General features: G+C 41.8%; 1 protein-coding gene across 1 annotated transcript in view; it reads left to right on the forward strand.

Moving 5' to 3' along the window:
• FRK (fyn related Src family tyrosine kinase) overlaps positions 1 to 27,797 on the forward strand; it is a 102,656-nt gene that overhangs the window by 45,738 nt on the left and 29,121 nt on the right. The window contains exons 2-4 of the mRNA XM_033939440.1: positions 7,509 to 7,630; positions 14,359 to 14,522; positions 20,229 to 20,397. Coding sequence (XP_033795331.1) covers positions 7,509 to 7,630; positions 14,359 to 14,522; positions 20,229 to 20,397 — 455 coding nt within the window. The remainder of the gene's footprint in view (positions 1 to 7,508; positions 7,631 to 14,358; positions 14,523 to 20,228; positions 20,398 to 27,797) is intronic.

Consider the following 27,797-nt stretch of genomic DNA (forward strand, 5'->3'; position numbering starts at 1 on the left):
AGTTGGGTTCTGTATTGGCCATTCCAGGTTTTCACTCCAAGGAAGGTGAGCATGGAGTGAAAGATTCGCTTGTATTGGAGATTCTTTGTTGAAGGGAGGTTCAGTAGGATCCTGTTAAGGGTTGTGTGGGAGGTAGACCATGCTTTTGAGAAGAGTTGGATGAGTGGAGCCGCTGAGTTTCCGTGAATTATTTGGTATATGATGCATGAAGTTTTAAATTTTATTCGTGATGGGATGGGAAGCCAGTGTAGTTGCCTGATGAAGGCTGATTTCGAGTCGTATTTTTTCAGGTTGAAAATTAGTCTTACAGCTGTGTTTTGTATGAGTTGCAATTTATGGGTCAGTGCGCTGTTGATACCCATGTAGGCAGAGTTACAGTAGTCCAGCTGTGTTAGGATCATCGACTGTACAATCAGAGCAAAGTGATGTTGATGAAAGTACGGCCTGATGAGTCTTAGTTGCCTCATGGTGAGAGGGACTTTTTCTGAATATTAGAGATTTGGGCTTCCATGGTTAGTGTGGAGTCAAGAATGCAGCCTAGGATTTTGGAGGTTCTATCGACTGCGAGGGAGTGGTCCATTCGGAGAGTGATGCTTGTCGGTGCTGTCTGTTGGGCTGTGTGGAAGAATAAGATTTGGTTTGGTTTAGTTTTAGCTTGTTGATTGTTTGGAGATCTCTTCATTATTTTTAATGATGTATTCTCTGTTTTGTAGATAGTGAACCATTTTAGCACTGCTCCAGTTATACCAATTTCTGACAGTTTTGTTAATAAAAGGTGATGATCCACGAAGTCAAAGGCAGCTGAAATATCAAATTGCAGGTGTATTGCCTGACGTCCCGTACTGAGTAGTTGTTTGGTTTTTGTGATTAAAGTGAGGATGAGAAGTTCAGTGCTGTGTTGTTAACGGAATCCGAACTGGGTCAAGTGGAGACATGAATATTGTTCGATATAGATTGCAAGTTGTTTACTTATGTGGGTCACGATGATTTTTGTTAAAATAGGTATGCTAGCGATGGGTCTGTAGATGGAGGTCATGAAGAGATCTGCCTTTGGATTTTTTGGTATGGGAGTAAGTGCTATTTTTCCCATTGTTTCTGGTAATTGGCCTTGGTTTAGGGAGGTGTTGAGAAGGTTGGTGATCCAAATGATGATTTCCTCTGGCACGGTTGCAAGGAGGTAGGTGGGGAAGTTGTCTAGAGCAGTGATTCCCAACCCTGTCCTGGAGGAACACCAGGCCAATTGGGTTTTCAGGCTAGCCCTAATGAATATGCATGAAGCAAATTTGCATGCCTATCACTTCCATCTTATGCAAATCTCTCTCATGCATATTCATTAGGGCTAGCCTGAAAACCGATTGGCCTGGTGTTCCTCCAGGACAGGGTTGGGAACCACTGGTCTAGAGGACTGTGACGTGCTGACAGTTTGGATAGTAGTTTTGTTGTTCCCGAGATGATCTTAAGGTGGCCAAACAGGTTGAAAAGGTGACCGTGAAAGCTAGAAGGATGCTAGGTTGCATAGGGAGAGGTATGGCTAGTAGGAAAAAGGAGGTATTGATGTCCCTGTATAAGACTCATTTAGAATATTGTGTACAATTCTGGAGGCCGCATCTTCAAAAAGATATAAAAAAGATAGAATCGGTCCAGAGGAAGGATACTAAAATGGTGTGTGATCTTTGTGATAATGCGTATGGGGACAGATTTAAAGATCTCAATCTCTATACTTTGGAGGAAAGGCGGGAGAGGGGAGATATGATAGAGATGTTCAAATACCTATGTAATGTAAATGCACATGAGTCGAGTCTCCTTCATTTGAAAGGAAACTCTACAATGAGAGGGCAAAGGATGAAGTTAAGAGGTGATAGGCTCTGGAGTAATCTGAGGAAATACTTTTTACGGAAAGGGTGGTAGATGCGTGGAACAGTCTCCCAGAAGAAGTGGTGGAGACAGAGACTGTGTCTGAATTCAAGAAAGCTTGGGATAGGAACATGGGATCTCTTAGAGAGAAGAAGAGATAATGGTTACTGTGGATGGGCAGACTGGATGGGCCATTTAGCCTTTATCTGCCATCATATTTCTATGTTTCTAAACCGGCTGGAACCGGAGCATGTTAAAGGCACATTTTAGTTTTGAGAATCTTCCCCTAAGTGACTTGCTCAAGTCATAAGGAGCAATGTGGGGTTTGATCCCACAACCTTAGGGTATTGAGGCTATAGTTCTAACCACTATGCCACTGTCTCCTGTGTTCCTTTCTGTTCTGCTGCTTTGATTGTTTGCCCATCATTACCTTTTCCTGTTGGTTTGTCTCTCACTCACTAGCTCTAGATCTGCATTTTCAGTACTGAAAACCCAGAGAGACCACCTTGGGGATAATATGGGTGAGGAGGGGGGCACAGTTTCCATTTATCTGGCAACATTAAGTCTGGGAGAACGTATAGAAAATTGAATTAAAAAAAAAAAAATACTAACTGGGTACCTGCCCTGAAATTTATGGCAGCAAAGCTGATCCAGTTAGTAATCTGGGTACGTGCTGGTTGCTAAGTTATTATACCCAGCACTGGACATCTGGATGTCAAATAAGCAGTGTGGGGGGAAGAAAATTGTAAATAAAAACAAAAGTATAGAAAAAGTTAAATACTGACACCTGAGATTGTAGAAAAAAAGAGAGCAAAGAAATCAGAATTGCTCCTATGGGTCATCATTTCAGCACACTTATTTCCCTCCCGCCTCTGAGCTGCCCCTCACTTTTCCTGGCAATTTCACATACAAGGGAGCAAAGCACTGTGTTCCAGTCCCCAAACCCTAGGGTTACCATATGGCTCCAGAAAAAGGAGGACGGATTGAGACATCTGGGTTTTATTTCCATTGAAACCAATTAGGGGGGTATGAGTGCCCATCCTCCCACTTTTTGGGATTCTCAGACCTTTCTGAACTTCCTCTCTTGAGTCCATTAGTACATTCCCTTCACAACACGTCTCTCTATTAAACTCCCAGTGACCGATTTATCACATTCATGGAGCTTCTGATAGCTCAGTGGAAAGCAAGGGCTGGATTATAAAACAAGACATGATTCGAGACAACAAACTTGCTCCCTGTTACTCTTGCTATATCTGCATTCTGTACTTATCGTACTTGGAAGCTTTTTCTGGTCAATGTACAGTCCCTTTCTGGCCTCACCCTCTAGATACAAGTGAAAGAAAATTGATACTGTTATGTGTAGTGATAGCAGAAGGTATAAGAGTTTGGACTTTGATATTAGAGTAGAGGAGTGGCCTAGTGGTGACAACAGCAAGCTGTGATGAGCCAAAGAAATCAGAGTTCAAACCCCACATCTACCCTTCATGATTATAGTTATTGATCAGGATTTATTCAAGTCAAGTTTATTTGAATATTTGCTCTCCCATCCATCACAAGGCTGTCTGAGTGGCTATAGACTAATTAAAAACATAGAAGAAATTCACTTTAGGCCGCGAGTCTCTCTTCATTGGGACAAATCAGTAACTGAATCCTCTTTTGCCTCCAGGGACAGGAAAATACTTTGATAACAACTTTATCAAGTATATCAAAAGCAGAAAGCTTGTGAGGGAATACGTGGGACTATTGATTATCATGGAGCAAAGGGTGCCCTTAGGGAGGATAAGGCCATGGCAGAGGGACTGAATGAATTCTTTGCTTCAGTCTATATGGACAAAGATGTAAGAGATCCACCTAAACCAGAAATGGTTTTGAAGAGCGATGAAGCGGTGGAACTGAAAGAAATCTCGGTGAACTTTGAAGATGTACTAAGACAAACTGACAAACTAAACTGTGATAAATCACCTGGACCAGATGGTATATATCCCAGGGTACTAAAAGAACTCAAACATGAAATTGCTGATCTGCTGTTAGTGATTTGTAACCTATCGCTATAATCGTTTGAAGTACTTGAAGATTGGACAATGGCTAATGTTACGCCAATCTTTAAAAAGAGTTCTGGGGTATTTGGGAAATTACAGGCCGATGAGCCTGACTTCAGTGCTGGGAAAAATAGTTGAAACCATTATAAAAAATAAAATTAAGGAACACATAGACAAACATGTTTAATGGCACATAGTTAGCATGGTTTCCGCCAGGAGAGCTCGTGCCTCAACATTTGCTGCATTTTTTTGAAAGTATGAATAAACATCTAGATAAAGGTGAGACAGTTGAAATTCTTGAAAGTTTTCTGAAAATCTAGATCAGGGTCTATTACTCCTCCATCCCTATTCACATTTGTCTTCGGTGGTCCCGCTCCCGGCGCTTCAGCCGTGAACACAGAACAGAAATATCTGTAAAGCAATTTAGCCTTTTCTTTATCACCTTCTACATATTCCTCCTCTTCACTTTTGAGTCTCACAATGCCACTTTCCATAAAGCCTTCACAGTCATGCGTAACCTAAGACAAATATAACACAATTCAGACTCCTGGTCCAGGCATTAATACTAGGCCTACTGGACTACTGCAATATCATATACCTACCCTGCCCCGCCACCATGATTAAACAACTACAAACAGTACAAAACACAGCCCTTAGACTGATCTACTTACTGAAGAAGTGTGACCACATCACCACCGCCTACCAAGACACACACTATAAAAGCATTAATACTTTTTAAATTCTACTGCATGCTCTTCAAAACTATACATGGCAATGGACCATCTTACCTGAACACTCGCCTAACTTGGAATAACTTTTCCAGACCAAGGAGATCTCAGACACCCTTCACCCACCCCCCAATCAAAGGCATTCAGTGTAAAAAAAAATACGCAAGCAGCAAAACTAGACAGCTACGTCTCCAATTTACTAATCTCAGCACCAAACCACAAAACCTTCAGGAGGGAAATATAAACCAGGTTATTCAAGAAATATATGAAGACAAGCTCCTGATACAACCAATAACCTCACCCCATCACCAGACTATAAATGTTCCAACCATTATCTTCCCTGTAATCTTCTGGATATGACCAGAATCTCATCCTTTTGTAATCCCCTTAGAACCGCAAGGCATTGGCAGAATAAAAGAAACTAATGTAATGTAATATTACTAATAGATTTTATTCCTTTTAAAGATGGAAAAGACAGTTTAAGTTTCTGAGAGTTTCTTGAATCAGAAGATCTCTGATTATTCAAAGATAGGGGAATCAAAGATGTAAATAGCCCATGTATGATTTTTAAAACCATAGAAGTGCATTTAAACTGTAGTCTAAGATAGATAGGGAGCCAGTAAAGATTTCTCAAAAGAGGAGACATATGATCATATTTCCCCTTACCAAATATTAGCTTTGCTGCAGTATTTTGGATTAGTTGTAACCATTTTAGATTCCCCTTTCTCATGCCTTTATAGATTGAATTACAGTAATCTAATTGTGCTAGGATAATAGCTTGCACCAATACTGCAAAATGTTGCTAGTGAAACAGATGTCTAACTTTCCTTAACATTCATAAGCTGAAAAAACATTTCTTTGAAATGATAAAGAAGAGCAGTTGAAGCTATCATGTTTTCAATTGTTGTCTAAATAACTTATAAGAGTTATCATTCTAAGTTGCTGAGGCAGTGCATTTCACAAAAGAGGACCCTGACCCATAATAGTTTATGCCTTGTGGATTGTAAATGGATTTCAGATAAATTTAGGACATTCAATCGAATTTCAGACTCTGACCTTAAACTACGTGTTGGTGTGTATAACCCACAAATTTTTGACATGATCGAGACGTTCAAGTATCTCACGGGCCGCATCGAGGCAAAAGAAGATATCTTCTTTTTCAAGGGTCCCACGGCAACAAGAGGGCATCCGTGGAAAATCAGGGGCGGGAAACTGCACGGTGACACCAGGAAATTCTTTTTCACTGAAAGGGTGATTGATCGCTGGAATAGTCTTCCACTTCAGGTGATTGAGGCCAGCAGCATGCCTGATTTTAAGGCCAAATGGGATCGACACGTGGGATCTACTCACAGAGTAAAGGTAGGGGAGGATCATTAGGGTGGGCAGACTAGATGGGCCATGGCCCTTATCTGCCGTCTATTTCTATGTTTCTATAATTGGGTGCCATTCCATATAAATTTTTAAAACAAATATTAAAACTTTAAACTCAATTCTTGTCCTTAATGGCAACCAATGAGCTCTAATTGAAAACAATGAAACAAGGTCCACCCTATTTCCCTTCCATATAACTTTCACAGCTACATTGTACATGGGCTTGTCATGCTACTGAGATGCTGAAAGCTATGCTATCGGTACTTTCACTACCAGCAGGGCCTCCCAAGGTCAGCAGAGATGGCAGACTAATGATCTACCACCCATCTGGGCAGCAGCAAGATGGACAGTGTTGGAAGTGAAGGATCGCGTTTGATGAGATAACGTTGAATTTATACTGCACAGAAGAAAGGCCCGGCAATCTGCTTCTATATTCTGCCAAAAAAACTTGATATTCATCAAGTCACTAGGACTAAAACATGAGTTGATGGCACTTAACAACAACATTCTGCAAAACTTGTAGTCTAGAGTTGTTTGTCCGACAAACTCAAAAGCATAATATTTACGTAATCCGAATGGGATAGTATCAAAGCTTGCATAATTTGAGTTTCAGAAATTTACATATTCTTCTGATCATCTTGAAATTAAAAAGGATTTTTCATACTATCACATTGACATGAGTTTCCAGAGATAGTCTAGCATCAATCCATCCACCCAATACTCTGATGAAATAGGTGTATTCACTTCTTCCAGATCGATGTTCTGTGGCCCAGTGTTTACATGGATCAAATCCTATTTGTCAGTCAATCAGTTCTGTTCAGCAATAGCACCTCATTACCTTGGGCACTGAACTGTGGGGTGCCAAGGGGGTCCATACTGTCTCCCATCTTATTTAATATATACCTGAAGCTTCTGGCTGAGCAGCTTCAATCAACGGACACAAAATTCTATAACTATACCAATGATAGGCAACTTCTCATTCCCTTTGAACCAGATCTATCTGTCTAACCGCATATAACAAACGGCCTGAACCCAAACAAAACAGAGATTCTCTGGGTTTCTAACACAAGTGACCTAACTTCAAAATAGCTTTTGTGAACGTGTATTGATTTTTGTACATCTCATTTAGAGGAGGAGGAGGAGCCTAATGGTTCCTGGGGAAGAAAGATTGCACCTACTATACCCGGGGACGTCACCTAACACTCCATTGCCCCATGGACAAACAGACCCCCCCAAAAGCCCCACACCTTAGATTGTGAGCCCACTGCATATACTATGTACGGCTCTGTGTACACCCACTGTAGTAGCACCATAGAAATGATAAATCTTAATGGATGTGATTCATGACCTTTTACAGGGCTGGGGCTTGTGGAGAAACTGGGATTGCATAAGGGAATATCGAAAAAAGGCTATGAATGTCCATGTGTGATATGTCTAGAAATAAAGTGATAGATGAAATCTAACAAGAAAACATATAAACTTGAAATGAATATACAGTTTTCTACTTTTTACCCAGATGGTTCTTTGGGGAGGTGAAGCGAGTGGATGCTGAGAAACAGCTGATGTATCCTGGAACAGAGGCTGGAGTCTTTCTGATTCGAGAGAGTGAAACTCAGCGAGGAGAATATTCACTTTCAGGTATTAATACTCTCTTCTGAAGAAAAGCTGTGAAAAATTGCAAAAAGACATTATGAGACTGGGAGTCAAAATGGCAGATGACGTTTAATGTGAGCAAGTGCAAAGTGATGCATGTGGGAAAAAGGAACCCAAACTATAGCTATGTGATGCTGGGTTCTGTGTTAGGAAAAGGATCCAGGTGTCATTGTTGAGGATACGTTGGAACCCTCAACTCAATGTGTGTTGGCGGCTAAGAAAGCAAAGATAATGTTAGGAATTATCAGGAAAGGAATGGAAAACAAAAATGAAAATGTTATGCCCTTGGATCGCTCTATGGTATGGCCGTACCTCAAACACTGTGTGCAGTTCTGGTCGCCATATCTCAAAAAAGATATTATTGAGATGGCTTGGGGAAATCCACTGCTTATTCCTAGGATAAGCAGCATAGAATCTGTTTTGCTACTTGGGATCTAGCTAGGTACTTGGGAACGGGGTTGGCCACTGTTGGAAACAGGATACTGGGCTCGATGGACCTTTGGTATGTCCCATTATGCCAATTCTTATGTTTTTTATAAAGATGATTCATCATTTTAGTAGCATTCCTCTGGATCGACTTCACCCTATTTATATCTTTTTGAAGGTGCGGACTCCAGAATTTTACACAATATTCTAAATGAAGTCTCACCAGAGTCTTATACAGGGGCATTAATACCTCCTTTTTCCTACTGGTCATACCTCTCCCTATATAACCTAGCATCCTTCTAGCTTTCGCCGTCACCTTTTCAACCTGTTTGGCCACCTTAAGATCATCACATATTACACCTAAGTCCCACTCCTCTTTCGTGCCTAAACTGTACCATTCCCTTGGGTCTCTGCAGCCCAAATACATGGCATTGTATTTCTTAGCTACCAAATTTCAGACCATTCCTCAAGCTTCTCTAGATACTTCCTCATGTTTTCCATACCATCAGTGGTATTGTAGATTTTGGTACCATCTGCAAAGAGACAAATCTTGCCTGACAGCCCTTCAGCAATATCGCTTACAAAAATGTTAAAAAGAACAGGCCCAAGGACCAAACCTTGAAGCACACCACTGGTAACATCCTTTTTCTCAGAGCAATCTCCACTAACCACTACTTTCTGTTGCCTTCCACTCAACCAGTTCCTGACCCAGTCTGTCAATTTGGGGCCCATCCCGAGGGCACTCAGTTTATTTATTAGACATCTGTGTGGAACATTGTCAAAGGCTTTGGAAAAATCTAAATACACCACATCTAGCAAACTCTCTCTATCCAATTCTCTGATCACCAGATTTGTCTGAAAAGACCTACCTCTAGTGAATCCATGTTGCCTCTGGTCCTGTAATCCACCAGATTCCAGAAACTTCCCAATTCTCTGTTTTAAAAGCATTTCCATTAATTTGCTTGCCACAGAAGTCAGACATACTGGCCTGTAATTCCCTACTTTTTCCTTACTTCCACTTTTGTGGGGAGGGACAACATCTGCCCTTCTTCTGTCCTCCGGTACCACTCCCAATTCTAGAGAAGCTTTGAAAAGGTCAACCAGTGGAGCTGCCAAAACTTCCCTAGGTTTCCTAAATATCCTTTGATGTACACCTTCTGGCCCCATTGCTTTTGAAGTTATTCCTTCTTTTCTTCTGAAACGTTTCTACTCCTTTTTTGGTCCATACATTAAAGACATGGTTAATTCTAGCTTATCTTCAGGCCATATACCTAAAGCTTGGAAACAAACAATCATCTTCCCAACTGTTAAGGATCACAAATCCAGTACTCAGGAATTGTCCAACTATCGCCCAATAGCTAATGTTCCATTTATGGCCAAGCTTACTGAAAAAATTGTGTTTCATCAACTTTCAGATTTTATTGAAAAAACTAAAGTATTACATCCCAATCAAACTGGTTTTCGCCCCCAACATTCCACAGAACTCTCCTTGTTGGGTTTAACTACTAAAATACTTTATTATTTAGATCACCATCAATCAGTCTTGCTTATCTCTCTAGACCTCTCTTCTGCCTTCGACACTATTGATCACAGTTTATTACTTTCCAGGCTCCGCAAAATAGGTATAACAGGACTTGCTATGGAATGGTTTACCTCTTACTTTTCGCACAGATCATCTAAGGTTATCTTTAACAACTCCTCCTCTGAACCTTTTTCCACTGGATATGGGATTCCTCAAGGATCTATCCTGTCCCCTCTCCTTTTCAATATCTTTCTGTCTCCTCTTCTGATGGTGGGCCAATCTATTGGCTTCACCACTTATGCTTATGCCGACGATGTACAGTTAGTTTACCCGATTGACTTGAATAACATTGGGGAAGTTGCCTCAATCAACCTAAAACTCGAAAAAATCAAATCATGGCTTGATGCAAATATGTTATCACTCAACATTGATAAATCCAAACTTATGATTTTCCCTCTTAAAGAGGGGCTAACTCTCCAGGCCCCCTTGAAATTCGAATCCCTTCCAATTAACATGGTTCCCACCCTGAAACTTTTAGGAGTAACCTTTGACTCTAAATTTTCTTTCCATGATCACATCAGTACGGTGGTTCAGAAATGTTTCCACCGCCTCAGAATGATTCGCTCTCTTTCCAAACTCTTAGACCTTTCCTCCTTAAATACATTAATCCATTCTTTAGTCATCGCTTGTATAGATTACTGTAACTCCCTCTATAAGGGTATCACCAGAAAGGAAATAAGACGCTTACAGATAATACAAAACACTGCTATTAAAATTATTTATGGTGCTAGAAAATATGACCATGTTTCACCTCTTCTAATTGATGCTCACTGGTTTCCGGTTGAACATCGAATTAACTATAAAATCTTGTTATTAACTTTTACTACCAAATCATTCAATCAACCAGCATTTATTGACCAACTTCTTACTCCTTATCACCCAGCTAGATCTCTTCGTTCCACATCGCAGAATCTTTTAATTGTCCCATCTCTCAAATCGATCAACACTTTGAGATCCAATAATTTTGCTGTTACTGCTCCTACCCTTTGGAACTCATTGCCTCCCTATTTGCGGACGGAACCCTCTCTTAAACAATTTAAAGCTAAACTCAAAACTTTTTTATATGAGGATGCATTCGGATAAAACTGTCCTTTTCAGGACTAAACAATTGTCAGTCTTTCCCTTCCTACTGTTTTTTCCCTTTTAAATGTACTTTATTTTAAATATTGTAGTTCTCCCCTTTTCCCCTTTCGTGTGGAGTTTACTTTGTTGTCTTCAGTGGTCTTTCGTTTGGTGTAATTTTTAATGATTTCCCCTTTTTTTTACTATTATTGTCCACCGCTTAGAAATTTGTATAAGCGGTATAACAAACTTTTTAATAAACTTGAAACTTGAAACTTTGTCCACCTTCTGTTTAGCTAGCTCCTCGTGAACACAACCCTCTGAAAATTGATCAGGGTCTACCACACTCCCATCCCTATTTCCTTTTGTTTTCTGCAGTCCCTCTCCTGACGCTTTAACTGTGAACACAAAACAGAAATATTTGATAAACAATTCAGTCTAATCTTGATCATCTTCTACATATTTCTCCCCTTCACCTTCAGTGAAGAAGCAGTATATTGTTAAGGAGAGCCAAAGAGGGGATTACTAACTGCCAGATACTAATACTCTATTTTGAGGGGCTAAAATACTATAAAAGAAAGTCAGAGAGGTCTATTAATACTCTGCTGTGAGTAAGCTCTGGAATATTTCATTTCATTTATTGAAAACATATAGATTGCCTTATTCTAAAGCAGTATACATAAGTTCAGACATAACATTAAAAGAGCAATCAAAGAAAGAAACCAACACAGAGGTCAAATCATAAGTCCTTGTGTCATTTGTCTCAGATAAAGAGATGTCGCTTCAACAGCTGTTTACACTGAATCAAACGTGGTTGACACCAGTCTTCTCAGTAACATATTCCAAGCCACAGGGCCTGCCCCTGAATAGCTTCGTCTGTGAGTACATTCTAGACCAGGGGTGCCCACATTTTTTGGGCTTGTGAGCTACTTTTAAAATGCCCAAGTCAAAATGATCTACCAACAATAAAATTAAAAAAAACACAAAGCACACTGTACGCTGAGAAAATGTTAATTATCATAGAAACATAGAAAGATGACGGCAGAAAAGGGCTACAGCCCATCAAGTCTGCCCACTCTTCTGATCCACCCCATCAAGTCTGAGTGCTAATGACCCAGTTCCTTAGCTAGACCCCCGTAGGGATCCCACGTGGATGTCCCATTTATTTTTAAAGTCGAGCACGCTGGTGGCCTTGACCACCTGCAACGGAAGTTTGTTATATTCCGTGGGTTTTCAAAGAGGTCAAGGCAGATGACTTTATGCAATGTCACCTCAGTAACAACTATACAAAAATAGATAAATATACCCCCTTCCCTTTTACTAAACCGCAATAACAGTTTTTAGTGCAGGCAGCTGCGTTGAATGCCCCGCATTGCTCCCGATGCTCATGGGCTCCCTGCACTAAAAACCACTGTCGCAGTTTAGTAAAAGGGGACCATATTGCAAAATATAGACAGTACAGTAGATATAAATTCTCAAAACGGTCACATTTTGATCACTAAATTGAAAATAAAATCATTTTCCCTATCTTTGTTGTCTGGTGATTTCATGAGTCTCTAGTTGTACTTTATTCTTCTGACTGTGCATCCAATATTTCTTCCCTTCTTTCAGCCTGCTGTATGCTTCCAGACCTCATTCCCTCCGCCAACTTTTTCTTCTTCTCTCCCTGCCCCCTCCCCTTTCTTTCTTTCTGTCTCCCTTACCCTCCTTTTTTTCTGTCTTTCTTTCTCTCTCCATGCCCCCTTTCTTTCTGTCTTCCTGTCCCCCCTTTCTTTCTTTCTTTTTCCCTTCTTTCTTTCTCTCTCCCTGCTCCCCCCTTATTTCTGTCTCCCTGCCTGCTCCCAAGCCACTGCCGCTGCCATTGGGGAACAGGCCTCCAAACCACCGCCACCCCAAGCTCTCCTGCTTCCCCAAACAGAAGCGTTGGGCCGACCAGATTTCCTCTCCCCGACGTCATTTCTGAAGTCAGAGAGGAAGTTCCGGGCCAACCAGGCAGCGATTGGCTGGCCCGGAACTTCCTCTCTGACGTCAGAATTGATGTCGGGTGGGGGAAGTTGGTCGGCTCAGTGCTTCTGAGTTGGGAAGCAAGTAGAACGTGAAGGCAACTCGATCGACTTGCATTGCCTTCGCGATCTACCGGTCAATCGCAATCGACCTTTTGGGCACCCCTGTTCTAGATGTACCTCCTGTATTGTCAAAATCAGCAAAGAGATGTGCAGTTTCAGAATAGAGAGACCTTCTTGGGACATACCACATAGAGCTCAATATCCAGCAGAGGCTCCTGGATGATTCAATTGCTTACAGTCAGTGGCCTTAATCGGATAGTGTTGTTAGTTGGAGGGTGGTGTTGGGTGGAGTTGGCACAGAGATTTTCAGTCTACTAACCAGTTGGGCAACTACATAAGCTTAGCACAGAAAACAGCTGTTTTGATGCCTTGTCAACTGGGTGCCTTTTGTTAAGCTGTGGTATAAAGTGGCCTTAGTGCATGGGTAAGACCCACATAAGTGTGCACCAAAGACCCTGAACTTAGGAGCATAAGTTTTGGAGCTTATCTTTCTCTGAATATTGAGCCCATTGCTTGCTTTACTTCCCCTCATCGTTTGCAGAGTTTTTGTTCGGAGATGATATCATCACTAGCGAACAATTACTGGTCCAATCCAATCCTTACATTTATATACCAAACCATCCCCAGATACTGGGGTTCATCTTAGTTTACAGCGTGCATTAGTGAACACTAGTGTTGAACACTAGCAGGCACTGTTGTGCATTGACAAGAAATCCAAACATCTTGGTTTTTTCCTTTGTCACACTGGATTGAGAATGACCCAAGAAAACATGACATCACGAAGTTTGAGCTCTCAAAAGATTGCTGATCTCTCAAACAGGCATTAGATGTTTTGCTTTCTTTAAACCAGGGCTGCCCAAGTCCGGTCCTCGAGATCTACTGGCAGGCCAGGTTTTCAGGATATCCACAATGAATATGCAGGAGAAAGATTTGCCTACACTACCTTCTCGGTATGCAAATCTCTCTCATGCATATTCATTATGGATATCCTGAAAACCTGGCCTGCCAGTAGATCTCGAGGACCGGACTTGGGCAGCCCTGCTTTAAACTCTTCTTTAATGTACTCTTGGATCCATATTTGGGGACTTGAGAATGATTAGTTAATAATATTTCTTTAAAAATTTTTTTTCTTTTGAGGAATTATGTAACTAGATCACTCTTTTCTGTACAAGACGTAAATGCTTGGTAAAAAAAAGAAAAACACGTTATTTCAAACTAAAGCATGCCTCTGAATTTTTGACTACACTTCTCCCTCCGTATTCGCTGTGATAGGGGATTAACAGAACCACAAATACAGAAAAACTGCAAATAACTTTTTCATACGTTGTTCGCTGTTTTCTATTAAAAATCAACGTGAATATGGTGAAACCACAAATAACATGGTGGGAGACCTGGCCTGTTCCAGAAGGAGAGGCAAAACACGGTGAAGAAAGTGCTGAGAATCAGCCATTTCTCTATGTAAGCTGACGTAATTTGGGGGAGGAGCCAGCAAGCTCAAAACCGCAAATACAGAGGGAGAAGTGTATAAGCCTCGTCATTTACGGTAATAGATTCACACGCTTATTCTTGTTTTTCAGTGTTTGATGGGATGTCTGTGAAGCACTACAGAATCAAACAGCTGGACACTGGAGATTATTTTGTGGCCAGAAAGAAAACATTCCCTGATGTCACGGCTTTGGTTGAATATTACAAGAGATACCCAGATGGACTTTGTGTAAGGCTGGGGCAGCCATGTGAAAAGGTAACACGAAAAGGATTCAGTCATAAGAACTTAAGAATTGCCACTGCTGGGTCAGACCAGTGGTCCATCATGCCCAGCAGTCCGCTCCCATGGCGGCCCCTAAGTCAAAGATCAGTGCCCTAACTGAGACCAGCCCTACCTGCGTACGTTCCGGTTCAGCAGGAACTTGTCTAACTTTGTCTTGAATACCTGGAGGGTGTTTTCCCCTATAACAGCCTCCAGAAGAGCGTTCCAGTTTTCTACCACTCTCTGGGTAAAGAAGAACTTCCTTATGTTTGTATGGAATCTATCCCCTTTCAACTTTAGAGAGTGCTCTCTCGTTCTCCCTACCTTGGAGAGGTTGAACAACCTGTCCTTATCTATGTCTATTCCCTTCAGTATCTTGAATGTTTCTATCATGTTCCCTCTCAGTCTCCTCTTTTCAAGGGAGAAGAGGCCCAGTTTCTCTAATCTTTCGCTGCACAGCAACTCCTCCAGCCCCTTAACCATTTTAGTCGCTCTTCTCTGGACCCTTTCGAGTAGTATTCCAGGTGAAGGTGTCCCATGGTCTGGTACAGCACAATGATAACCTTATACGATCTGTTCATGATCCCCTTCTTAATCATTCCTAGCATTCTGTTCGCCCTTTTTGTCGCCGCCAAACATTGTGCGGATGGCTTCATTGATTTGTCGACCAGTACTCCCAAGTCTCTTTCCTGGGGGATCTCTCCAAGTACCGCCCCAGACATCCTGTATTTGTGTATAAGATTTTTGTTACTGACATGCATCACCTTACACTTATCCATGTTGAACCTCATTTGCCACGTCATGGCCCATTTTTCAAGCATGTTTATGTCACGTTGCAGGTCTTTGCAATCCTCCTGCATCTTCACTACCAGGAATAACTTTGTATCATCTGCAAATTTAATCACCTCACTCGTCGTACCAATTTCCAGACCATTTATAAATATGTTGAAGAGCACGTGTCCAAGCACTGAACCCTGTGGAACTCCACTGGTGATGCTTTTCCAGTCTGAGCATTGTCCATTTACTCCCACTCTCCGTTTCCTATCCGCCAGCCAGTTTTTCATCCACGTGAGTATTTCAGTCTCGATTCCATGGCTCGCAATTTTCCGAAGTAGTCGTTCATGTGGAACCTTGTCGAATGCCTTCTGAAAATCCAGATATACAATGTCGACCGGGTCACCCTTGCCTATCCGCCTGTTTACTCCCTTGAAAAGTGCAGCAAGTTCGTCAAGCAATATCTTCTTTTGCTGAAGCCATGCTGGCTGGTCCTCATCAGATCATGTCCATCAAGGTGCTCAATGATGTGGTCCTTTATCAGTGCCTTTACCATCTTTCCCGGTACCGAGGTCAGACTCACCAACCTGTAGTTTCCCGGATCACCTCTCAACCCTTTCTTGATGATCAGCGTAACATTCCCCATCTTCCAGTCTTTCGGAACGGCTTGAAGTTTTTGGCCTCCTTGGCTATTTTTTCCTCGTAGTCTCTTTTGGCCCCTCTTACCGCCTTATGGCACCTGCTTTGATGCTGTTTGTGCTTTTTCCAGTTTTCATCTGTTTTTGACCTTTTCCATTCCTTAAACCAAGTCTTCTTGTCTCTGATCGCTTTCTTCACCGCTACAGTGAGCCACGCCGGTTCCTTGTTATTTTTCCTCTTGGATCCCTTGTTGATACGCAGTATATATAGATTTTGCACCTCGGTGACTGTGTCCTTACAAAGGGACCATGCTTGCTCTAGCGTCTTTACAGTGCTTATCCTCTTCTTAATCTTCTTCCCCATCATGAGTCTTATCCCTTCGTAATTCCCTTTTTGGAAGTTCAGTGCTGTGGCTGTCATTCTGAATCGATGTTTCACCCCTGTGTCCAGGTCGAAGCGGATCATATTGTAATTACTGGTTCCCAGCGTCCCCTCTACTTCTACACCATGCGCCGGTCCTCGTAATCCATTTAAAATTAAGTCCAGAATTGCGTTTGCTCTTGTATTTTCCTTGACAAGTTGTTACAGGAAGCAATCGTCTACAGCAGGGGAAGGGAACTCCGGTCCTCGAGAGCCGTATTCCAGTCGGGTTTTCAGGATTTCCCCAATGAATATGCATGAGATCTATTTGCATGCACTGCTTTCAATGCATATTCATTGGGGAAATCCTGAAAACCCAACTGGAATAAGGTTCTCGAAGATCGGAGTTCCCTACCCCTGGTCTACAACATCCAGGAACTTGGTCTCCCTACCACAGCCGGAGGTGCCTAGGTTCCAGTCTATCCCTGGATAATTGAAGTCACCCATGATAAGTGCGTTGCCTCCCTTGCAGTTGCATTTAATCTCGTCCATCATTTCTCCATCAATTTCTTCGGACTGCCCTGGGGGTCGGTAGTAGATGCCATTTGTTCCCTGAATTTTAACCCATAGAGACTCTAACTTATTCTTCGTGTTCTCTCTGGTAGACTCGATTCCCTCTTTGATGTATAGGGCAAGGCCCCCACCTTTTTGACCCACTCTGTCTCTGTGGTATAGCTTGTATCCCGGTAGCAGTGTCCTAGACGTTTTCCTCGTTCCACCATGTTTCCGTGATACTGGTGATGTCAAGGTTATCTTTTTGTGTCATAGCTTCTAATTCACCCATCTTATTCTTTAGGCTCCATGCATTTGTGTACATACACTTGAGTTTGCGGCCTGTTATTTACTTGCTATTCCTTCACTCCTGTGTCCCTTTCAATCTGTCAGGATTTCTGTCCTGCCCATGATCCGGTGAGGCTTCCCTGCTATCTTCCTGCATGGTATCCTCTAGGTATACCGGTTCCTGAACCATCGACTCTCGGTCGACTGTCGGCTTTCCTCTTCTTCCTAGTTTAAAAACTTCTCAATTTCTCTCTTGATGTTGCCTGCAAGCAGCCTCGTTCCATCTCCACTGAGGTGGAGTCCATCCTTCCTGAATAGCTTGCTTTTTCTCCAGAACGTCGTCCAGTTGCACATGAAGTGGAATCCTTCTTCCTCACACCAGCGCCGCATTCACGCGTTGACTGCTTGCAGCTCTGTCTGCCTCTTCTCGTTGGCCCTGGGTACCAGCAGGATCTCCGAGAACGCTTCTCTCTGCGTTCTGATCTTCAGCTTCCTTCCTAGCATCCAGAACTGGTCCTTCAGTTCTTCCCTGTTGTAGTTCCTGTTGCTCACGTTGTTTGTCTCAACATGGATCACCATCACCGTATCTTCCTCTTCCACACTGTCGATGATCCTGTCAATGCGGCTCACTATGTTTTCTACCTTGGCTCCTGGTAGGCAGCTGATCCTGTCTTCCTTCCGTTATGTGGCTATTGACTTGTCTGATGATGGAGTCCCCCAAGATGATTGCTGTCCTCTCTATCTTCTCTTGCCTCTCTAGCCACAGGTCCATGTCCCTGGTGTATGACCATCTCTCCAGCCGTAGGTCCGTGTCCTCTGCGCACTTCCATCTTCCCTCATCCTGGCATTGGCTTGCACCGGACTCGTTTTCTTGTGGGTTCCCTCCGATGTTTCCAGATCTAGCTGCTGTGTCACCCATTTCTTCCTTGTGGTTGTCCTCCAGATGATCCTCACTCTCTGTAGGTGTATCACTCTCTGTAGGTGTATCCATTGTTGCTAGTGATTTTCCACATCCTCCCTATATGCCACCTCGATGAACTTCTCCAACTCCCGGACTTCTTCCTCAATGGTTTCCTCTGTCTTGACGTTCTCTGCATCTAAGTCCTCCTCCTCCACTGCTTGAAGTGCTTCCAGTTCCAGTATTCTGCCCTCCAGTAATCTGACTTGCTTCTTCAGGCTATCCAGTTCCCTGCATCGAGTGCATACATAAGACCGCCTCCCAGAGGGGAGGTAGTCATACATATGGCAGACAGTGCAGAAAACTGGGTAGCTCAACTTCCTGCTTCTGTCTGCTCCTTCCATTGCTGCCTGCTTGCCGGTCTACTGTGGCTGTCCTCTGCGTCTGCTGTGGCTGTACTCTGTGTCTGTTGTCCTTTGCGTCCTCTGCATCTCCTGTCCTCTGCATCTGCTGTGGCTGTCCTCTGCGTCTGCTGTGGCTGTACTCTGTGTCTGTTGTCCTTTGCGTCCTCTGCATCTCCTGTCCTTTGCGTCCTCTGCATCTGCTGTGGCTGTCCTCTGCGTCTGCTGTGGCTGTCCTCTGCATCTGCTGTGGCTGTACTCTGTGTCTGTTGTCCTTTGCGTCCTTTGCTTCTCCTGTCCTCTACATCTGCTGTGGCTGTCCTCTGCGTCTGCTCTGGCTGTACTCTGTGTCTGTTGTCCTCTGCATCTGCTGTGGCTGTCCTCTGCGTTTGCTGTGGCTCTCCTCTGTGTCTGTTGTCCTCTGTGTACTCTGCTGTGTCCTCTGCGTCTGCTGCAGTTGTTTTCAGTGTCTGCTGTGGTTGTCCTTCTGCTGTTTGTGCAGTGACTCGCAGCATCTTAAGGCCCTTTGCGAAAGCGCTCTCGCTAAGGTGAGCGCCTTTAATGCTCGCCTTCGACGCGTTAGATTCCAGGTAGTTCACTATACTTTCTTTCAGCAGAGCACTGAAATGAGGTTTACTGGCCTGTAGCTTCTGACTTAGTTTCCAGCGTCTTCTCAGTTACCACTTTTGTGAAGAAGAGCCACATTCGCTCTTCTCCAATCCCAAGGAACCTCTCCTGTCTCCAAGTATTTATTAAATAAATCCGTAAGAACTTCTCCAAGTTCCCTCAATACCCTAAGATGGATCTCTTCAGGTCCCATGGCTTTGTTCACGTTGAGTTTTCCCAGTTGTTCATAAACACTTTCTTCCATGAATGGAGTGATATCTACTTGGTCAGCCAACCGAGGTCCTTCTCCAGACTTTTCTTCCATGAATACAGAAGTATCAGTTTAGCACATTTGCTTTTTCCTCATCACTTTTCACATTGCTCTCAGCATCTTTTAGTCTCACAATTCCATTTCTAGTCTTCTTTCTAATATCTCCTCTTTAGACCTCTCTAGTCATTTTTTTCTTTCATCTGTGCTTCGACAATCGTATTTCTTTCTTCACTTCTTTGAGGTTTCTTTGGTATTCTTCTCTGTGTTTCTCTTCTTGTGTTCTTTTGTATTCCTTGAATGCACCTCTTTTGCCTTTATTTTATCAACGGTTTCCTTTTCCTCTTGTTTTTATTATCTTTCTTTACATAGAGTTCAGTTGCCATTTTTATAGCTCCTTTCAGCTTGGATCACATGTTTCCTCTTCCCTTATATTCTCCCATCCCACAAGTTCTTTCTTTAGGAATGCTTTCATTCTTCTCCTGAGCCATCCCTTCTCCAGCTGCTATAGCCTTTCCGCATAGGGAAGTCATCCCATCCCTTTTATCATTCTCATCGCCCTTCTCTGTACCTTTTCTAATTCCGCTATATCTTTTTTGAGATACGGTGACCAGAACTGCCCACAGTGTTTTAGGTGTGGCCCTATCATAGAGTGACGCAAGGGCATTATTTTCATCTTTGTTTTCCATTCCTTTTTTGGTAAGTCACTGTTTGATGTGTGTTCATTAACTAAAAGCCACATACACTTTTGGTATGATTTAATACTTCTTCAGCAAAAGCAGCAACCATTTTGGGTTTTTGTGCTCTTTTTGTTTAATTTCTGCAAATATGGTAACCCTAGTGCTGTGACCCTTATTAACAAGGAGAAGGTTGCAGTAAGAATATTTTTTATTGATTGTTTTTCATTAATACAGAAGGAAGTCCCAGCGCCTTTTGACTTATCCTATAAAACACAAGATGAATGGGAAATTGATCGCAATTCTCTGAAATTGCTTAAGAAACTGGGATCAGGCCAGTTTGGCGATGTGTGGGAAGGAATGTGGAATAACACCACACCAGTTGCTATCAAGACGTTGAAGCCAGGTTGGTTTACCCTCAGCAGAATGCTGGGCAATCATTTATCATAAGAACAGCAGATTTACAGCTTGAGATACCCTTTAAAGAAAGAACAAGATACAAATATTGCAGATTTCCAAAGAAGGAGAAATTTATTTGTGTCCGTTTGCTAAGCTGCTGTGAGTGTGTGCTAGAGCACCTTAAAAGGGCTTGCCATGCGCAAACCACGTGCAAAAATAAAATCCCTGATTTATCTAGGAGTGGAGAGGGGATATCTCACCGCATATTACCACAGGCTACCTGATTAGCACTGGTTAGTGCATGAACTCTCACCGCCTAGAAATAGGTGATGATAAGGGGTCAAACGCTAACTTTTGTAAATAGCCATGAATTGGGAAAATGTGAAATCAGCCTTTTTTCCAGCTGAGGTAAAAAGTGGCCTCAGTGCACAGGAATGACCCATATAAGGGTAGGGGGTGAGATTTATTTATTTATTCAATTCCCAAAGGAGCTCAGAAGGGTTACGAATCAGATGCTCAAGCATTTTCCTTATCTGTCTTGGTGGGCTCACAGTGGAGGATTAAGGGCTAGATTTACTAAACCTTCTCATCCTGTCCCAATGATTGCAAAACCAGTTTTACTGGTTTTGCAATCGTTTCCCAACCCCGACTCAATTCACTAAACTGCTGCCCAATCAATCTCCTACCTGATCCGATCCAACCCATGTAAATTAGTAAAACCCCATGCAAATAGCCAAGCGATTGATTCACTAACAATTGTTTGGCTATTTTACATCGGGTTTTACTATTGTCAAACCCAACTGCTGCAGACCTGGCCAATCGGGGACTTCCTTAGGCTACTCACTAAGGAAGTCCCAAGGGAGGAGCCCGAGGTGCCTCAGCCAATCAGGGTCTTAGGCCCCTCTCCGTGAATAACATGATGCACTGGGGCGGGGCCTAAGGCCCAGACGCATCGGTGGAGTCTTAGGAGCAGGAGGGAGTAACAGGAACGGGAATGGGGAGGGGCATATGGTAGCAGGAGGGAGTCTGCATCCCTCCTGTTGTTTGGGGTTTTTTTTTTGCGGGGAGAGCTTGCCCGATGGCAGGAGGGAGTGAGAATCCCTCCTGCCATAATCTAAACTAAACTAAACTAAACCTTAAGTTTGTATACCACATCATCTCCACAATCGTAGAGCTCGGCACGGTTTACAGGAACTGGTATAAAGAAGGAACTCCAAAGTAAGGGTTACAGGAACTTAATATAAAGAAGGTTTAGAGGGACTTAGTATACCATAGAGGGAGGAAGTATTACATTTTTGAGAATAGCCAAGTTTTCAGATGGCGGCAGGCATCGGCATGGGGGGGAGGGCATTTTTTTGTTTTGTTTGGGGAGGGGGGCACTTTTGTTGAGAGGAGGGGGGATTTTTTTTTTAAATCGGGCTGATATTTTGCGTGTGTAATACACGCAATATATTGGTGCCATTTTTTAAAAAGGAAAAAACCTGGCAGAAGCCCTGACAATAGTGACAGGAGGCTACGTCTGTCACTACTGTCAGGGCTCTGCCCTGACTCAATCGTTTTGAGTCGGGAGTTTGCATGCAAATAATTTGCACCTCCATGCAAATCATTTGCTAGCAAAAAAGATAGTGAATCAATCGCTGTTTTAAAATCAGCCAGGAATCGGCCAACAGTGATTGACTCCCTAACTTTAGTGAATCTGGGCCTAAGTGACTTTCCCAGGGTCACAAGAAGCAGCACAGGGTTTGAACCCTCAACCTCAGAATGCTGAGGCTATAGCTCCAACCACTAGGTGACACTCTCCTCCCTTTCTATGGTTACAATCAAAGCGGTTTACACATTATACACAGAGGGTTAAGTGACGTTGCCCAGAGTCAGAAGGAGCCGCAGTGGAAATCGAAGCCAGTTCCCTTGGTTCTGAAGCCACTGCATTAACCATTAGGCTTCTTTTCCGCTAAGGCCAGGTTCCACTGCAGCTTAGTAAACGGACCCATAGATTGCTTGAATCTGTTTGAATCCATGAATTAATGTGTATTCAGTCGATCAACACATATTAAAATGCTGTGTGTACTAAAAGTTTTTACATTAAAACTAAATATATGAAATGAACTGAAATAAGTTTGAAAAAGAGAAAAAAAAAGAACAAAAAATGTTTGTTCTCTCAGCACATTCTTTAAAAAACTGCACAATGAAATTATTCTAAGAACAGCAGACACAGTATTTAAACATGTTGCCCAGTGGTTAAGAAAAACACCGTCTGGATACCAGCCCAGCCAGAAGCAGTCAGACTGCTAATTGGACAGCAAACCGTATCTACGTAGCTAGGACACCTTTCAAAGTCTCAAAATGGCCACAAACCGGATCCAGCTCTAACCATGGATCACCCTGACACTGTCCAGATCGTGCCAGGGCTAGAGTAGATACTCATTGGTACTAATTAGATCAGGGGTCTCAAAGTCCCTCCTTGAGGGCCGCAATCCAGTCGGATTTTCAGGATTTCATGAGATCTATGTGCATGCACTGCTTTCAATGCATATTCAGTGGGGAAATCCTAAAAACCCGACTGGATTGCTGTCCTCAAGGAGGGACTTTGAGATACCTGAATTAGATTATTGCAATTCCTAGTACAATGGATTAAGTAAGAATTGTTTAGCAAGATTGTAACTAGGGCAAAATACTGCTGCTAAATTGATAACTGGAAAAAATAAATCAGATCATTGGTTGCCTATTACAGGACAAAGTACTTTTTAAAATTTTATGTTTGGTGTTTAAAGCTTTGAAGTGGAATGTCCCAGAGTATTTGTCAGATAAACACGTGTTCTGTGTTCATCATAGAAGAAATTGCTTCAATTACCCTCATTGGATAAAGTAAGATTGACTGGAACACTTGTGGAATAAGCTGCCAATTGAATTGCAATCGATGGAAAGTTACCTGGGTTTTCATGAGCTATTGAAAAGGTGGCTTTTGATTGAAAACTTTTGTATTGTGGAATGAATAACATAACATGGATAGTAAGGAGAGTGAGAATGCTGGGGCTAACCGCTAACGAGTGGATTGGATAATGAGGGTTGCAATTAGATGATTATTATATTGGGATGTAATGGTATAATTAGTATAATAATTGATTAAGTTTGTAACTTGTTATAATAAGCTGATTTTAGAATTGTAAACCACCACAGCACTTTGGTTTTTAGCGGTATATTAAGTATTAAAATCAGATCAAATCATAGTAGTTCCCTCTGTTTAGACTTCTGTAATCTGGTCTCCTAACACAAGCAACATCACTTTATTTAGCAGTATTCATAATAATAATAATAATTTTATTCTTGTATACCGCCATACCCAAAAAGTTCTAGGCGGTTCACATTCAATTAATTAAGGTCCGCGGTGACACACGGATTTACAAAATTTTAACAAAATTACAGGCAATGAAGAGGGGTCGTGGGGAACTCTATAACTGAGATTGAGCCAAGGTAGGGTTGGAGAGCGATAACGAGAGTGAGACCAAGTGTGGAGAGGGGGGGAGGAGAGGGTAACTGGGCTCTGTGGAGACCTTGGTAAAGCGAGGAAGGGGACTCCCTCTTCCTCTTCCGATTCAGCACACTTACAGCAGATACATTGGTAATCCAAGAGAACAATTCCTCTGGAACTGAGAAATAGGAGAGAAAGAGGCCACCCACTGGGGTTTTTTCTGGAAATTAATGACCTACACATCAGTACTAACATAGCAGTTATTGACCACTATATCCCATTTCATGGTCCAATGCGGTGCACAAGACTGAGATAGAAATCATATCCACATTCTACAAGCACTACTGGTAGAATTACAGTATAACAACAGTTACCGTAACCTAATTGTTACATGTATTTAGCAAATACAAAAGTTCTTCTATTTCTTTTAGAAAGAGATATAGGGGCCCATAATCAAAAAACATACATTTCCAAAAAGCATCCTAAATCAGCACTTAGACAGCCTAATTGCCAGAACATCCAAGTGCTGATAATCGAAACCACCTTTCTGGACATCTAGCGTCCAGAGTTTGAGATGGGCCTGATGGACGGGCTTTGGGTATGCATAAGAGCAGGTTAGATGTAGACACCTTACAGCAATCTATATATATAAAATCGGAGGTATGTATGTGTGTATGTATGTGTGTGTGTATGTGCCACAATCACGCAAAAACGGCTTGACCGATTTGAACGAAACTTGGTATGCAGATCCCTCACTACCTGGGGTGATATGTTCTGGGGGTCTCGCGTCCCACAACTCTATGTTGCTTGCTCAAGGGTGGGTTCACCCAAGAATTTATTTGTTCTTGCTCCAGGAGGTGAAACTAAAATTGTTGTTTATAATCACGTTTTGCGTTAGTTGTATTGTATTCATTTTGTCAAATATTTCACATTATAATTTGAATATTGTACTTTTTATTAAGCTGTAAATAAATAATTTCATTCACCACTATAAAGTATCTTTATTTGAATCCATTTACAGTGTTATTGCTATAATTAAATACCCGTGCAACGCTGGGGTATCAGCTAGTAATGAAATATTAAACAAGACTTAGACAAGTGAGTTTCCAAGTTTATTTAATCTTTGATATACCATTTATCAAATATATACCTAAACAGTTTACATTTCTTCAATGTTATTAAAAAAGAATAGAAAGAAAATTAAAAGGAGGGGGGACAATACAAGCTGACTCACTGGAACCAAAAAAAAGAGGCGGGAAATGGTAAGAGATTAAATACATCGAGAGAAAAAAAAATCATAAGAGGGAGGGATGTGAGGGAAGGGGATTGAACAAGAGGGTAGGGTAGGGTAGGGTTTGCTTCAAAAGAAGCCTTTTAATTTAGTATTACTGACTGCATGGAAACTGTTTGGACTCTTATTGAAAAGGAAAAAGTCAGAAGGTGTAGGCATCTTCGAAAAGGAATGTGTTTAGTTTAGACTTGAACTTTTCAAGAGATGTTTCTAGTCGGAGGTCCGATGGAAGGCTGTTCCATAGTGTAGGGGAAGTGACAGAAAAGATAGTTTTACGGGTTGTGTGGAGAAATAATTCACACATAGACAGGACTGAAATCAGATTTTGAGTGTTGGATTGGAGAGTCCGGGTAGGAGCATAAGGAATTAGAAGTTTATCAATGAAAGCTGGTGAATTGGACTGTTTGGTTTTGAATGTTAGTAGAAGTGTTTTGTAGGTGATACGGTGAAGAACGGGTAGCCAGTGTGCTTTATACAAGAGGGGGTGACATGGTCAAACTTTTTTGCATTTGGAACTAGACCTGTTGTAGAAGCATCTATGTGCCATGTACCCAAATTGACCAGATGATCACTGCATGCATCAAGGGAAGGCACCCACACTTCCCCCAGTGCTCATTGACCTTAGACATATCTTTTGAAAATGCCCCTCATAGTTTGATTTTAATCTAATAGTTGAAAGAAATGAGTTCCAAAAGGAGATCACAATGAAAGTGAATTATGTTAAAAGTTCTCATAAAGTGAACTCCATTGGAAGGAGGAGGGGATGAAGTAAGAATTGCCTTTTCATTCAAGAAGAACATATATATAAAGGTGCTTTCAGCAGATTCACTAGTTCAGAAGTTTGAAATACTTGTAATTTTATGCCACAGTCCTTTCTCTTCATGACACTGTCTTCTTTTGGCAATCCTGCTTCTCCACCAACAGCCATTAAGGAAGTTACAAACACTCCTTTGCATCCTATTTACACAGTTTGAGCTTTTACTCCACCAACAAGAAATCAAATATTACGGACTGGATTCTACAAACGGCGCAGCTGTCAATTAATCGCAAAGTGCTATTTATAGAATCACACCTAGTGGACTTAAGCATCAGAGGCATTCAAAAGGTAGGCACTGGTATATTAGGCCAGGTCTTCACTGGTCTAATGTACAAGCACCTATCTCAGAGAGCCAGCAATGCCTAACTCAACTAGGCCTACTTTTCAGGTAGACGTCATTAGGTATCAGAAGGCACCTCCACTTAGACATTGCTACATGCCATGCAAAATTCCTTGCCTAACTTTTAATTTTAATATGTAGTAATTATTCAGTTAACTTCAATGACTCGATTAATTACTATACGAACAAGAGAAGGGAAGAAGACTTGCCTCAATATATGTCAAACAAAAAAAGGCATGCAAGATGTCTTAAAACAACCAAAGGGTACATTTATTAGCATACTAGCTGATGCCCCGGCGTTGCACGGGTATTTAATTATAGCAATAACACTGTAAATGGATTCAAATAAAGATACTTTATAGTGGTGAATGAAATTATTTTTTTTACAGCTTAATAAAAAGTACAATATTCAAATTATAATGTGAAATATTTGACAAAATGAATACAATACAACTAACGCAAAACGTGATTATAAACAACAATTTTAGTTTCACCTCCTGGAGCAAGAACATATAAATTCTTGGGTGAACCCACCCTTGAGCAAGCAACACAGAGTTGTGGGCCGCGAGACCCCCAGAACATATCACCCCAGGTAGTGAAGGATCTGCATACCAAGTTTCATTCAAATCAGTCAAGCCGTTTTTGAATTACTGTGAGAATGGCAGCTTTTAACATTTTTTCCATTGACATGAATGGGTGAAATCTGATTATCTGTTTGTAGCTCTGCCCACGTGTGCAGGTGGGCCGCGAGACCCCTAGAACATATCACCCCAGGTAGTGAGGGATCTGCATACCAAGTTTCGTTCAAATCGGTCAAGCCATTTTTGCGTGATCGCGGCACATACACACACACATACATACACACATACATACCTCCGATTTTATATATATATAGACTAGCTGATGCCCCGGCGTTGCATGGGTATTTAATTCTAGCAATAACACTGTAAATGGATTCAAATAAAGATACTTTATAGTGGTGAATGAAATTATTTTGTTACAGCTTTATAAAAAGTACAATATTCAAATTATAAAGTGAAATATTTGACAAAATGAATACAATACAACTAACACAAAACTTGATTATAAACAACATTTTTAGTTTCACCTCCAGGAGCAAGAACATATACATTCTTGGGTGAACCCACCCTTGAGCAAGCAACATAGAGTTGTCCATGGTAAAAACAGGGGGATCTTAAATCCATTCCACAGTATGTAATAGTCTGTCCTTGTGATTTGTTGATTGTGATAGAGAATGCAAGTCTCACTGGAATTTGCAATCTCTTAAACTGAAAAGGAAGATCTGTTGGAATAAGTGGTATCCGCGGGATAAATACGGTTTCACCTTGTCCCTTTCTGGTTAAGATAGTTGCTTCAATTACATTGGCCAGTAACCTCTTTACACAAAGCCTTGTGCCATTGCAAAGTTTTGGTGGGTCAAGGTTGCTAAGTAAAATAACTGGAGATCCCACAGCTTTTTACATTTTTTC

The sequence above is a fragment of the Geotrypetes seraphini genome, chromosome 3 (assembly GCF_902459505.1).
Source record: "Geotrypetes seraphini chromosome 3, aGeoSer1.1, whole genome shotgun sequence".
In the NCBI taxonomy this organism is placed as follows: Eukaryota; Metazoa; Chordata; class Amphibia; order Gymnophiona; family Dermophiidae; genus Geotrypetes; species Geotrypetes seraphini.